This window comes from Chiloscyllium punctatum, chromosome 15, assembly GCF_047496795.1.
Source record: "Chiloscyllium punctatum isolate Juve2018m chromosome 15, sChiPun1.3, whole genome shotgun sequence".
Classification (NCBI taxonomy): domain Eukaryota; kingdom Metazoa; phylum Chordata; class Chondrichthyes; order Orectolobiformes; family Hemiscylliidae; genus Chiloscyllium; species Chiloscyllium punctatum.
The window spans coordinates 64,705,751-64,718,071 of NC_092753.1; the positions used below are offsets into that span (position 1 = coordinate 64,705,751).

The 12,321-nt window shown below is 40.2% G+C and overlaps 1 protein-coding gene across 3 annotated transcripts in view; it reads right to left on the reverse strand.

The window, feature by feature from the left end:
- dusp27 (dual specificity phosphatase 27) overlaps positions 1-11,987 on the reverse strand; it is a 50,112-nt gene extending 38,125 nt beyond the window's left edge. Inside the window, exons 1-2 of one of the 3 annotated variants that reach the window (XM_072585330.1) lie at positions 11,876-11,987; positions 1,854-1,978 (exon numbers count right to left, since the gene is read on the reverse strand). In XM_072585330.1, the coding sequence (XP_072441431.1) occupies positions 1,854-1,963 (110 nt within the window). In that variant the 5' untranslated portion in view covers positions 1,964-1,978; positions 11,876-11,987. Of the gene's footprint in view, positions 1-1,853; positions 1,979-2,274; positions 2,364-11,792; positions 11,814-11,875 lie in introns of those variants that run through there. The other 2 variants (XM_072585332.1, XM_072585331.1) reach the window with 2 other exon arrangements.
- Between the last annotated feature and the right edge of the window lie 334 nt (positions 11,988-12,321).

Below are 12,321 nucleotides of genomic sequence, written 5' to 3' on the forward strand. Positions count from 1 at the left end.
CACCCACGAGATCCCTTCCAAGCCACTGACTTGGAAATAGTGTTGCTGGGTCAAAATCCTAGATTTCACTTCCTAATTGTATTGTGAGTCAAGCTACAGTACATGGATGGCAGCAGCAGCTCAGGAAGGCAGCTCACCAGCACCTTCTCAAAGGACACTGGGGATGAGTAATAAATGGTGACCCAGCCAGCAACACCCACATCCCACACATGAATAAAAAAACCTTGACATCAGGCAGGCAACATAGCCATTTAGATTCTTACTCCCTCCTGCAGAGAATGGGTCAACTATTCTCACTGTACTATCTCCTACTACTACAATTGTTGCTTGCTTCACTTGAATGATTTCCTGTACCATGGTTTGTTTGTTTGTTTGATTGTCCATCCATCCTGCAGTCTCCCAATCTTGTTCAAACAGGTTGAGGGTACCTTAAACATATGGGACAACTGGAGAGAATGACACTCCTGTGTTCCTGCCCTCTGGGTCTCCTTACCTACTTTACTCAGTCACACCTTCCTACCCCTGAGCACTGACTGAATCAGAAGACCCGAACCCATGTAATTGCTTCCCAGTATAAAGAATCCAGGATGGATCACAGTGTCTGTAGTTCAGCTTCCAGTTTGTTAACTCTGAGCTGATGCTGCTTGAACTTCAAATATTTACTGTAGACGTGTTGACCCGGAATCACAATAATATCCAGCAGTTCACACATGCAGCAGCCTTGGCATATCACATATGCATCATTCTTAATGAGTTTCAATTTATTATTTAATTATGAATCCACTTATTTATGTTGCTTTTATATATTTTATTACCCTTGCCATTAACTTGTATGCCATGCTATAACTTAAGAATAGAAAAGATCTTCACCACTTACCAGATACCCACAAAACAAATAGTTCCATTCCCTGTAGTAGAGGGAAGACTAATTCTAATCAGCTCCAATATTCTAACTCTGCGTCTGAATGCCAGTCTCAGGGTTCTGTTCCCACCTGCCCCTCTAGGTGATGCTAGCTGCCTAATTCAGAGTCTTTCTCTCACCTGCTCCTCTCATAACGTCAAAATAAAGATGGTCAGAAAAATCCATGTTTACAGAAGGCAAAATGGCAGTTTGTGCTGAGTGGAGTACAAGTAGCAGCAAAAAGCCAAACTTTATGTAAAATAAAATTGCTACGCAGGGAAAGAAACCTTCGCTTTTAGTAGAAAAATTTTAAAAATTGTGCTCGTCAATGTTTTAGTCAAAGAAGCCTTGTAACCCCTTTTATCATTCCTACTGTGTTCGGAATAATTAGTTGGGATGAGTCTGAGGTAGAAGTGGAGGAGAAGGGGTCAGCCAAGCCACTGCATACTATTGAAATCATCCATGTTTTCAATGTTATAGAATATTATGGTTCATAATGGGATTTAGCAATTTAATTCTCCATTCCCTGAGAGGGAGCACTGATCCAGGCCTAGGAAATATTTGTTTGAATGTTGAAAGAGTTACATTCATGTGGTAGCCAATTTCTGCAGGGAAAGTTCCCACAAACAGCAATGCGATAATGACCAGATGATTGTTTTTGTGACATGGATTGAGGGCTATATATTGAAAATTGGGAGAAAAAAAATCACTGCTTGCTTCAAAATAGTACCTTTAGATCTTTTACATCCACTTGCAGGCCTTGTTTAACATCTCATCTGTAAAACAATACCTCAGTGCCACAACGGAATGTTAACCTAGATTTTTTGTGCTCAATACCTGAACTGGGACTTGAAACAAACTTCTGACTGAATGGTGTTTACTGAAGCACAGTTCACATGATTTGTGTTTAGATCTACTTATGCCAAGGAATTAATCACTGCACATATCAGACCTGCTCGGAGATGGACTGCGGAGATATCGGGCCTGTACGGACAGGACATCTTGTTGATCATTATCTCCTGGAACAACTTGTTCATTGTCAGTGTTCTGAGATGTTGCCATTACTGTTTTCCAGTTCTATAAAAAAAAACAAGAAAAATAAATGTTTTGACATATAACAAGACAGAAATAGAAATAATGAACAAATAAATATAATCAAAAATCATTTCAAACTCAAAGCATTAAGCATCATAAGTTTGATCTTTCATCCATATTGAGCTACCCTACTCAAAACTCTGTACCATTTAATTATTCTGACAGTATTCCTCAATCCCAGCTGCACTGCAACACCTGACCTTCATATTTTCGATTCTCTATTCTCATACTATCTGAGCTGAGATTGCCAATAAAAGTTGGAAGAATTATCCTTTCACCTTTGTGGCCCGTGCTCAAATGCTGCTCAGGCGGAGAAATCTTCTACTTTCTTTGATTGTTAAAGGCTCTGAATGAAATGATCTTGAGAAAATGTCAGCTGACCTTCAGGAGTCAGGAGCTCTGCACAATAACAGTAGTCACCAAATCTGGGCAGTCATTTGGTTTGGCAGCCTGTTTTATATCACACAGGATGTACTTTCCAATGGAATGTGGAATGAAACAGTGTTCAGCAAGCAGACAGTCCCATCCTATGAATTTCTCACCAGGTCTGTTTGGTTAAAATTACCCCCCACTACCGTTAACACATTGTTGAACAGGAGGAATGTGGAGAGAAACTAGAAACAGCAGAAGCACATTACTAGGAATACAAAATAATCAAATCATGCTGAGAAAGCAATGTAGGAGCAAAAGAACAGAAATATTGCTGGAGTCAAAATAACTTGCATCAAACATGCAACTACAAGCAAAACTTATCAAGCTTCAAACATCTGTAAAGGCCAATAATCCTTGCTGCCAAGGCCGGCACATCTACATCATGGATGAGTGCAGCTCAACGTTTGTTGAATTGAAAATATAGTTCTTAAAAGGGCTGCCTAGAGTCAGATATTATTTACTACAGATAACGTATAGTGACAAAATTGGGAGGAATACAATATTACTCCGTATACTCAAGTCAGGAGATGGATCTGAGCATACTTGTGCTTTGCTTATTTAACTCATTAGTGATTGACAGCAATAAAAAAGAATTGACAAGATATTCTGGTGCATGGCCAGAAGAATAGGGTTTGTATCTCAGGGGTGGCATAATCCACCAGAAAATGAGCTGGCATAGTCCACCAGAATGGCCTCAGTTGAAGCATGAATTGGATCAAATACAAACATAAACACATGATGGTTTTTGAAAGGACAAAGCAAAGGAGAATGACATTGATTGCTCAGATTAAACACTGAAACTGTGAGGAAAATGCTGAAAATATGGACAAACATTATATTGGGGAAAAGGCTTGGATAGTTTACATCTTATTCACTTTTCTATTAAACATAGATGATCAAGTTTGAATAGAATAAGGGTAATATTTGACCAGATATAAACTTGCGGGTGCATCCATGAGTCCCACTGATAGAAACCATTAGCTGGCCTGGGCAACTTGTACATTTCTGTACTGTATGGGGGGAGTCTATTTGGATGATGGATGAGGAGGTGAGAAGGTGAAAACCGATTGCCAACAAGCCAGGTTAGGTTACAGCATGCTAACATTCCTTTTCAAAAGTGACTTCAGGCCAACAGGTTAGGTTGCTTAACATCTGCCACGACTGGGTCTAGCATGCACCAAGCACTCTCAATTTCATTTGTGGATCAAATAACAAATGGTATTCTATTTAGGATTGTAAGGCTTAGGATTCCAATATGCATATTTAAACCTGCCTTTTATCTCTTTGGGATGGGAGTGATAGGTGCCTATTGAAGGGCCTGCCTGAGCATTGAATCTGGTGATGTCCAAGGTGCCCATTTCATTATTCTCAGAAAATTTCCCCTTCTGTAGCAGTGTAGCAGTTGAAAATCTCAATGTTCACAAATATGTAACATAAAGGCATTAACAGGCTCAGAGAAAGGAATAAGAGCAGATTGGACAGACTATGGATAATCCCACAAAGTTAAAGATACGCACTATTATAGACATTGGAATTTCTTTTAAAATGAAAGTTGCGAGATTAATTTGTGTTTTTCATATTTGGGTCGGGATGCAGGGACCACAATGATTCTATTTTCTGACAGGCTAGAGGTGACTGATTATGTTTCAAATCCACAGATATGTCACCCTTATTGCTATGCCATGGGGGTTTTCATTGGGATGCACATTGTACTGCACCCTATGCATTCCTGAGCACTGGCCAATAAAAATGGACACCCAATTTAAGGTGCTTAGCCATATGGTCTCCAGTTGCTCTTTCATTGGATACCAAGTGTTGTGCAAACTTCATTGCCCTTCAACTGAATGGCTTGCGAGAAACATTACGGTGGATTCGGAGTAGGGATGGCTGATTTTCTTTGCGAGAGGGGATTAGTGAACCAAATGACTTATTATGACAATTGCACCACAAACTAGTTTTGTAATCCAGATTCTCAGCTGTGGCGGCATTTCCACCCGTGTACCCTGACCCAGGGTCTCTGGATTACAGTGACATTGCCACTGTGCCACCAGATCCCCCTTGGCTTTACAGATAGTTGCACTTTCTGCAGTCTGTCCTCATTCATAGAAGATTAAAACCTGACTGACCCTATCAACCAGACTCCTTAAAGTAAATAAAAAGTAAAATGGTAGGGGCTATTATTTAGAGGTTGCAAAGTAGAGAGCAGGAGAGTCTGCAAAGCAACATATTGCAAAAGGCAGGCCAATGTGCATACATATTTATTTAGTAAACCAAAGTTATGGTATAAATAAAGCCAAGAGACTTGACCGATCTTTGCATTTAAGTGTTGTAGATTAAAACGGTTATTTAAATGTAGATCAGCAGACTAAGGACAGATTCCCCTACTCACCTTTGAAACAATGCTAGGGGATCTTGTATATTCTTCTAAGCAAACAGACGGGCTTTAGTTTTACATCTCACTTGAAAGACAGCAGCTCAAACAGTGCAATGCTCCTATAGCACTACAATGGAGAGACAGCTTTAATTTTTTTTTGCTGGAACCTTGGAGAGACATTGTGGAACTGGAACACCCTAAGTTAGAGACAAATGTATTATGACCCACAGCTGACAAGTTTCAGACATACCTTTGACATCTCTTGGCAGGACATGGTCCCCAAAAGAGAGGCCTGAAGAAGAGTCATTTTGGGACTTGAAACGTTAACTCTGTGTCTCTCTCCTCAGATGCTGCTAGACCTCCTGAGGTATTTTTTAAAATCACTTTCTGTTTATAACTCAGTGGTCTTGGAGCATGCTAATCTCATCAGCATACACTCACTGCTACATGCCTCTGCACTGGCTCGGCCTCGTACATCACATGGATCATGGCCATGCTCCCAACGGCATTTTGAATGTTGGACTAGACACTCACAGCCTACTCAGCATCCAGGCCCAATAAGGATAAACTGTAAGCTCAACTTGAATATTGACATTGACAAATGGAAAACAGTCGGGACTGTTTTCCAAGGTGCCCATTTCATTATTCTCTGAAAATATTCCCTTCTGCAAGATGATGTAGCAGTTGAAAATCTCAATATTCACAAATCTGTAATGCCTTTTTGTTAACAGGCTCAGGGAAAGGAATAAGAGCTGATTGGACAGACTGTGGATAGTGAGATAGTAACAACCATGATCTCTGAAGACTTGACTGTTTGGAGAGACATCAAAAGAAGTGAGCAGAAATGAAACACTCAGCTTGGTGAGAAGGGAGTTCAGAAATAATAGAGGCCAGTGAATTGTGTACCTTCGCAGCCTCATATCATCAGCTTCAGTAAATGGGACAGAGTTTGATTAGAGTGTGGATCCTGAATCACAGCAGGCAATGTTTAACACAGAGTTGACCATACAGGCCAAAGCATCACTTCACAATGAAATGTAAATATAGGCAAAAGGACCCCTGAGCATTTTTAAAATATTCTGTTCTAATAAAAGGCCATCCCAAATGTAAATGTCAATTGAGTGGCTATGGAATTCCAGCAATTTTCTCTCTTTTACTTTATTTCTTATGTATTTTTATTTTCTCAGACAGTTCCTTAAAATCTATTTAACCTCCACCTCTGAGATCACAATAGCAATTCAAAATATGCTGGAAGCATTCTTTTTCTAAAACAACATGTTTCAGATCTCCTGATGTGATCTTCAATGATGTGGTGATTACTAGCCTGGAGTGCAAGCAGCAAATAAATAAACAAAATAATTGCTTTCAATTCAAGTCAACAAAATCTACCATTTTAAATGTTCAAAAATAAAATAGCTATTTTGAAAAATGCTACTTTTCCGAGAATAAACCACAAAAATGGCAGCATCTTTCAGATTAACTGAGGATGTAGGTCACTGTTACTGGCTCATTTTCAGTTCTGCTAGTCTTCATGCAACATACTTTATGCATTCTTCTCAGAACAGATAACACTGGATACACAGATTTGATTTCATATCCATAAAGAAAAAAGACAAGAGTCTGAAAATGGTGTCATGTATTAAAGTTTACTGACGTTTCATAGATTTTACTAACATCCTAGTCTGTCAGAAAAACAATCTCCCATCTGGATGTAGTTTTTACTCAGGATGTCAAAGAAAAGGTAATACTGAGGCCTGAACCATTGGAAAATCTGTACAGAATTTCATGACTTAGCTACTGTCAGATGGAAATGTAGCAGAATAAAACTTCTATGATTGTGTCCAAGACTTAAGCTCTTTGAATTAATCATTATGACCAACAAAATTCATAGCCATGGTCCAGCTAGTCTGGCCCTCCAGTGCTGGCCCAACTGGACTCTGTGGAAGAGTTTCTAACTTTTGTGAATCCAATGGGCATAGCTGCTACTGTAGGTGTACTTGCTGCACTGTACATGTTGGAAATCTAATGTTCATGTTTTGTTCTAGTGGAAGGTTTTCCAGCTCGCCTCCTCATATGTCAGGTAATCCACCTCAATCCCCATGTGAAAAGCCAGTCTAATCACAAAAGTTTACTTGGTTTTATGTGGACCCATCTTTGCTGGGGTGGACCAATGTGCTCACTTTGAGGGCAACATTCCTCACCACACAACAATACTGACCTGCTATATACTGCATGCATCAATTAAGACAGCACTGGGAATCTTCAATACAAGATCTAGCCAAACATCATCTTCACACGAATGGATTTGTGGAGTGGGTGAATGTTCTGCCTATTACAAAAATAAATTCTGGGAGGGTTCAATCCAATTCATTAAAAATGTTTGGGTCATAGAGTCATAGAATCATAGAGATGTACAGCACGGAAATAGACCCTTCGGTCCACCCCGTCCACACCAACCAGTTATCCCAACCCAATCTAGTCCCACCTGCCAGCACCCGGCCCATATCTCTCCAAACCCTTCCTATTCATATACCCATCACAATTCCTTTTAAATGTTGCAATTGTACCAGCCTCCACTTCTTCCTTTGGCAGCTCATTTCCACCCTGAGTGAAAAAACTTCCCTTTAAGTCCCTTTTATATCTTTTCCCTCTCATCCTAAATCTATGCCCTCTAGTTCTGGACTCCCCCACCCCAGGGAAAAGACTTTGTCTATTTATCCGATCCATGCCCCTCAATTTTGTAAACCTGTATAAGGTCACCCCTCAGACACTCTAAGGAAAACAGCCCCAGCCTGTTCAGCCTCTCCCTATAGCTCAAATCCTCCAACCCTGGCAATATCCTTGTAAATCTTTTCTGAACCCTTTCAAGTTTCACAACATCTTTCCGATAGGAAGGAGACCAGAATTGCACGCAGTATTCCAACAGTGGCCTAACCAATGTCCTGTACAGCCGTAACATGACCTCTCAACACAACCACCTGATGAAGGAGCGGCACTCCGAAAGCTAGTGCTTCCAATTATACCCGTTGTTGTGTGATTTTTAACTTTGTATACCCCAGTCCAACACCAGCATCTCCAAATCATCCTAACTCTTGTACTCAGTACTCTGACCGATAAAGGAAAGCATACCAAACGCCTTCTTCACTATCCTATCTACCTGCGACTCTACTTTCAAGGAGCTACGAACCTGCACACTGAGGTCTCTTTGTTCAGCAACACTCCCTCGGACCTTACCATTAAGTGTATAAGTCCTGCTAAAATTTGCTTTCCCAAAATGCACCACCTCGTATTTATCTGAATTAAACTCCATCTGCCACTTCTTAGCCCAGTGGCCCATCTGATCAAGATCCTATTATAATCTGAGATACCTTCTTCGCTGTCCACTACACCTCCAATTTTGGTGTCATCTGCAAACTTACTAACTCTACCTCTTAGGCTCACATCCAAATCATTTGTATAAATGATGAAAAGTAGAGGACCCAGCACTGATCCTTGTGGCACGCCACTGGTCATAGGCGTCCAGTCTGAAAAACAACCCTCCACCACCATCACCCTCTGACATCTACCTTTGAGCCAGTTCTGTATCCAATTGGCTAGTTCTTCCTGTATTCCGTGAGATCTAACCTTGCTAACCAGTCTCCCATGGGGAACCTTGTTGAACGCCTTACTGAAGTCCATATAGATCACATCTACCGCTCTGCCCTCATCAATCCTTTTTGTTACTTCGTCAAAAAACTCAATCAAGTTTGTGAGACATGATTTCCCACGCACAAAGCCATGTTGACTATCCCTAATCAGTCCTTGCCTTTCCAAATACATGTACATCCTGCCTCTCAGAATGATCTCCAACAACTTACCTACCACCGACGTCAGGGTCACTGGTCTATAGTTCCCTGGCTTGCCCTTACCACCCTTCTTAAACAGAGTCACCATGTTAGCCAACCTCCAGTCTTCCGGCACCGCACCTGTGACTATCGATGATACAAATATCCCAGCAAGAGGCCCAGCAATCACTTCTCTGGCTTCCCACAGAGTGCTAGGGTACAACTGATCAGCTCCTGGGGTTTTATCCACCTTTATGTGTTTCAAGACATCCAGCACTTCCTCCTCTGTAATATGGACATTTTGCAAGGTGTCACCACAGTCTATATCTTCCATATCCTTTTCCACAGTAAATACTAATGCAAAAACACTCGTTTATTATATCCCCCATTTTCTGCGGCTCCAGACAAAGGCTGCCTTGCTGATCTTTGAGAGGCCCTATTCTCTCCCTAGTTACCCTTTTGTCCTTAATGTATTTGTAAAAACTCTTTGGATTCTCATTAATTCTATTTGCCTAAGCTCCTCTAACATCCGGCAAAAAAAATCAAGAAGTTAATTTATTTTATAACTGGTGATAACAATATGTATTCACTTAAGTGTTATAATATTTGTAATATTTATTTGAATCTGCATGTAACAATTTTACCAATGAAAATTCCTCGCAATGATATCAAGCTCATGGATTATTGCCCTACCCAATACTTTTCTTATGTTGACACCAAAAACAATTGATAAAATGTAACATATTGGGCCAATTTTAACTCATTCAAAACCACTCATGCACAGTGTCAAAACGGTCCCCACTCTACTTGCAGCTGATTCAACAGGAACTCTTAAACCAATGAATATTAATGAGAGACAAATAAGTCTCAGGCAGAGTTTAATAGATCATGGCTGAACCTCTATCTCAATGCCATGTTCCTATTTCCTCCCCAAACCCCTTGACACCTTTCAAATATTAAAAAAAACTATCTCTTTCTTGAATATATTCAGTGACTTGGCCTCCACAGATATCTGTGATAAAGAATTCATTCTTCATCTCGGTTCTAACTGATCTACTCTGCATCCTGAGATGGTGCCTCTTGGTTCCAGAGTTCCCAACCATGAAAAACATCCTTCCTGCATCTAGTCTGTTCAGCCCTGTTAGAATTTTATTACATTTCAATCAGATCCCCTATCATCCTTCTAGACTCTAGTGAATAGATGACAAGTCAAACCAATTTTTCCTCATTGGTTCTGCCATCTCCAGTATCAACCTAGTGAACATCTGCTGCACTCGCTGTATGGCAAATGTATCCTTTCTTATGTAGGAAGACAAAAACTGCACACAATAAGTAATATAGCAAGACAACAATACATATATGGAAATATTGGATTCCAAAATTCTATAGATTCTGAAGCAGTTCCCACAGATTGCAGGGTGGTAAATGTAACCTCAATTTTAAAAAGGGAGCAGCAATTAAACAGAATATTGCATACCAGTTAGCTTAACATGAGCAGTAGGGAAAATGCTAGAGTTTATTATAAAAGGCATGATAACAGAACATTTGGAAAGCATTAACAGGATTGGACAAAGCCATCATGGGTTTGTGAAAAGCAAATCATAGTTAATAATCGACTAGAGACTTTTGAGGATGTAACCAGTAAAACATACGTATATATACATGTTTTACTTCTGAACGCAAATCCACTTGCAATGAAGGCCAACGTAACATTGGTCTGCAGCATTGTTTGCTACACCTGCCTGATTACTTTCATTGACTCGTGTACAAGGACACCGAGACCACTTTGAACATTCACATTTCCCAATTTCTCACCATTTAAACGATGCTCTTCCTTTCTGCTTTTCACATCGAAGTGTATAACTTCATATTTAGTCACAGTTTACTGCATCTGCCATTTGGTTGTCCACTCACTCAACTAGTCTAAATCACCTTGCCTCCTCCTCACAACATAGTCCCCCCAAGTTTGTGTCACTAGTAAACCTGGAAATGCTGCATTTGGCTCCCTGGATCATTCATATACCTTGTGAACATTGAAACTCAAACACTGATCCCTGCAGTATCCCACTAGTCCCTTGGGAAAATGCTCATTTACTTACAGGCTGCTTCCTGGCTGTCAACCAATTCTCGATCAATATTACCCCCACTTCATGTGATTTATCTCACCCAATGCCCTTTTATGAAAATCCAAATACATCACATCCACTGGTTCCTTGTTATCCATCCCACTAGTTTACAAATATTGTCAAATATTTAAAAGACAATTCTGAACGGGACTAAAGATACAGCAAGTGGATTTAAACACTACCTTCCAGCTTTTACATTTAAGTCGTCATTGTACAAGCATATGGACGTACATGGAATAGTGTAGGTTAGATGGGCTTCAGATTAGTATGACAGGTTGGCGTAACATCGAAGGCTAAAGGGCCTGTACTGCGCTGTAATGTTCTTTGTTGTATAAACTGTCCTAGAGGAGTTGTGATCGCAAGGAAAGAGTCCCATTGGCCTGGAAGCATTCTCTCTGTTTCTGTCTCTCCGTAGATGCTGCTAGGCGTGCTGAGTTTCTCCAGCATTCTTTATGTTTGTTTCAGATTTTCAGCATCTGCAGTATTTTGCTTTTATAGAGTATTGGCTAAGACCGGTATAAAAACATTTCAACTGGTGGAAAGAGAACCGAGCAAAAGCAACCAGGCTTCCACACATTCAGAAAATTTATGTTCTATCCTTTAAAAAAAGACACGAATATAAAAGGTATTATAAAAGTTCCCATATGTTTTAATTTATGTTCATTGTCCTGTTAATTCAACAGGCTGACATTTCATCTGGATATTTTTGAGTGAGATAATAACGTGACATAAGTAATTTCAATCTCTACGTTGAGGTGTCTTACATATAATCTTCCAGTGGTGAAAGAGTTCAGAGCATAAATTGAAAGAAGTATAGCACTATGCCTTTCAAAGTGTGGTAGCTGGAGAGGCGCCGGCCTGAAATGGGAGACTGGCGATTATTTTGATGCTGTGACAGCTGCTGGTTACAGATGACAGCCTCCCCCCCACCCCCAAGGCAGACTCAGGCCTATGGAATGTGCCCTTTGATGGCAATGACAGGCGACACCACTCGACCCGTTTCAATGTTTACTTACTTCACTTAAAAAGAAAAAGCTTACCGTTTCTTTCAGAAACTTCACGGTCTTCCCATCGGGCGTCAGTAAAACAAAAGTGTTAGAAAATATTTGAACGTGCCTCTTACCTGGGTACTAAACTTTACTTTGTGACCAAACCGGGCTGCACACGGCCAGAGAGATCCTGACAGAGGGCTCTCTCCCTCTGGAGTGCACAAAGAAGCTGACGCCTAATCGGCAAGGGACAGAAATAACCAAAAATAAAACCGTGCAACATTCCTTCGTTCGCTCCTTCATTACAATCTTAATCTCCTTTATTTAAACTTATTTAAATCCTTCATTGATTAATAAGTTATTATTACTAATGAATATTGAACAATGGTGTATATTACTTTTTATTTATTTGAACTATGTTTGTGTAGGACCCGCTCGACTGCACTTGGTGGCATCAGTATTATTTCAGTCAGGATAAATAAATCACAGACTTAATCTTGTGGTGGGGTCAGATTTCAGAAGCTGCTTTAACAAGGCGTATCAACATCCTTCGAAAAACGCTCGTTCTTTGTCCGATTGC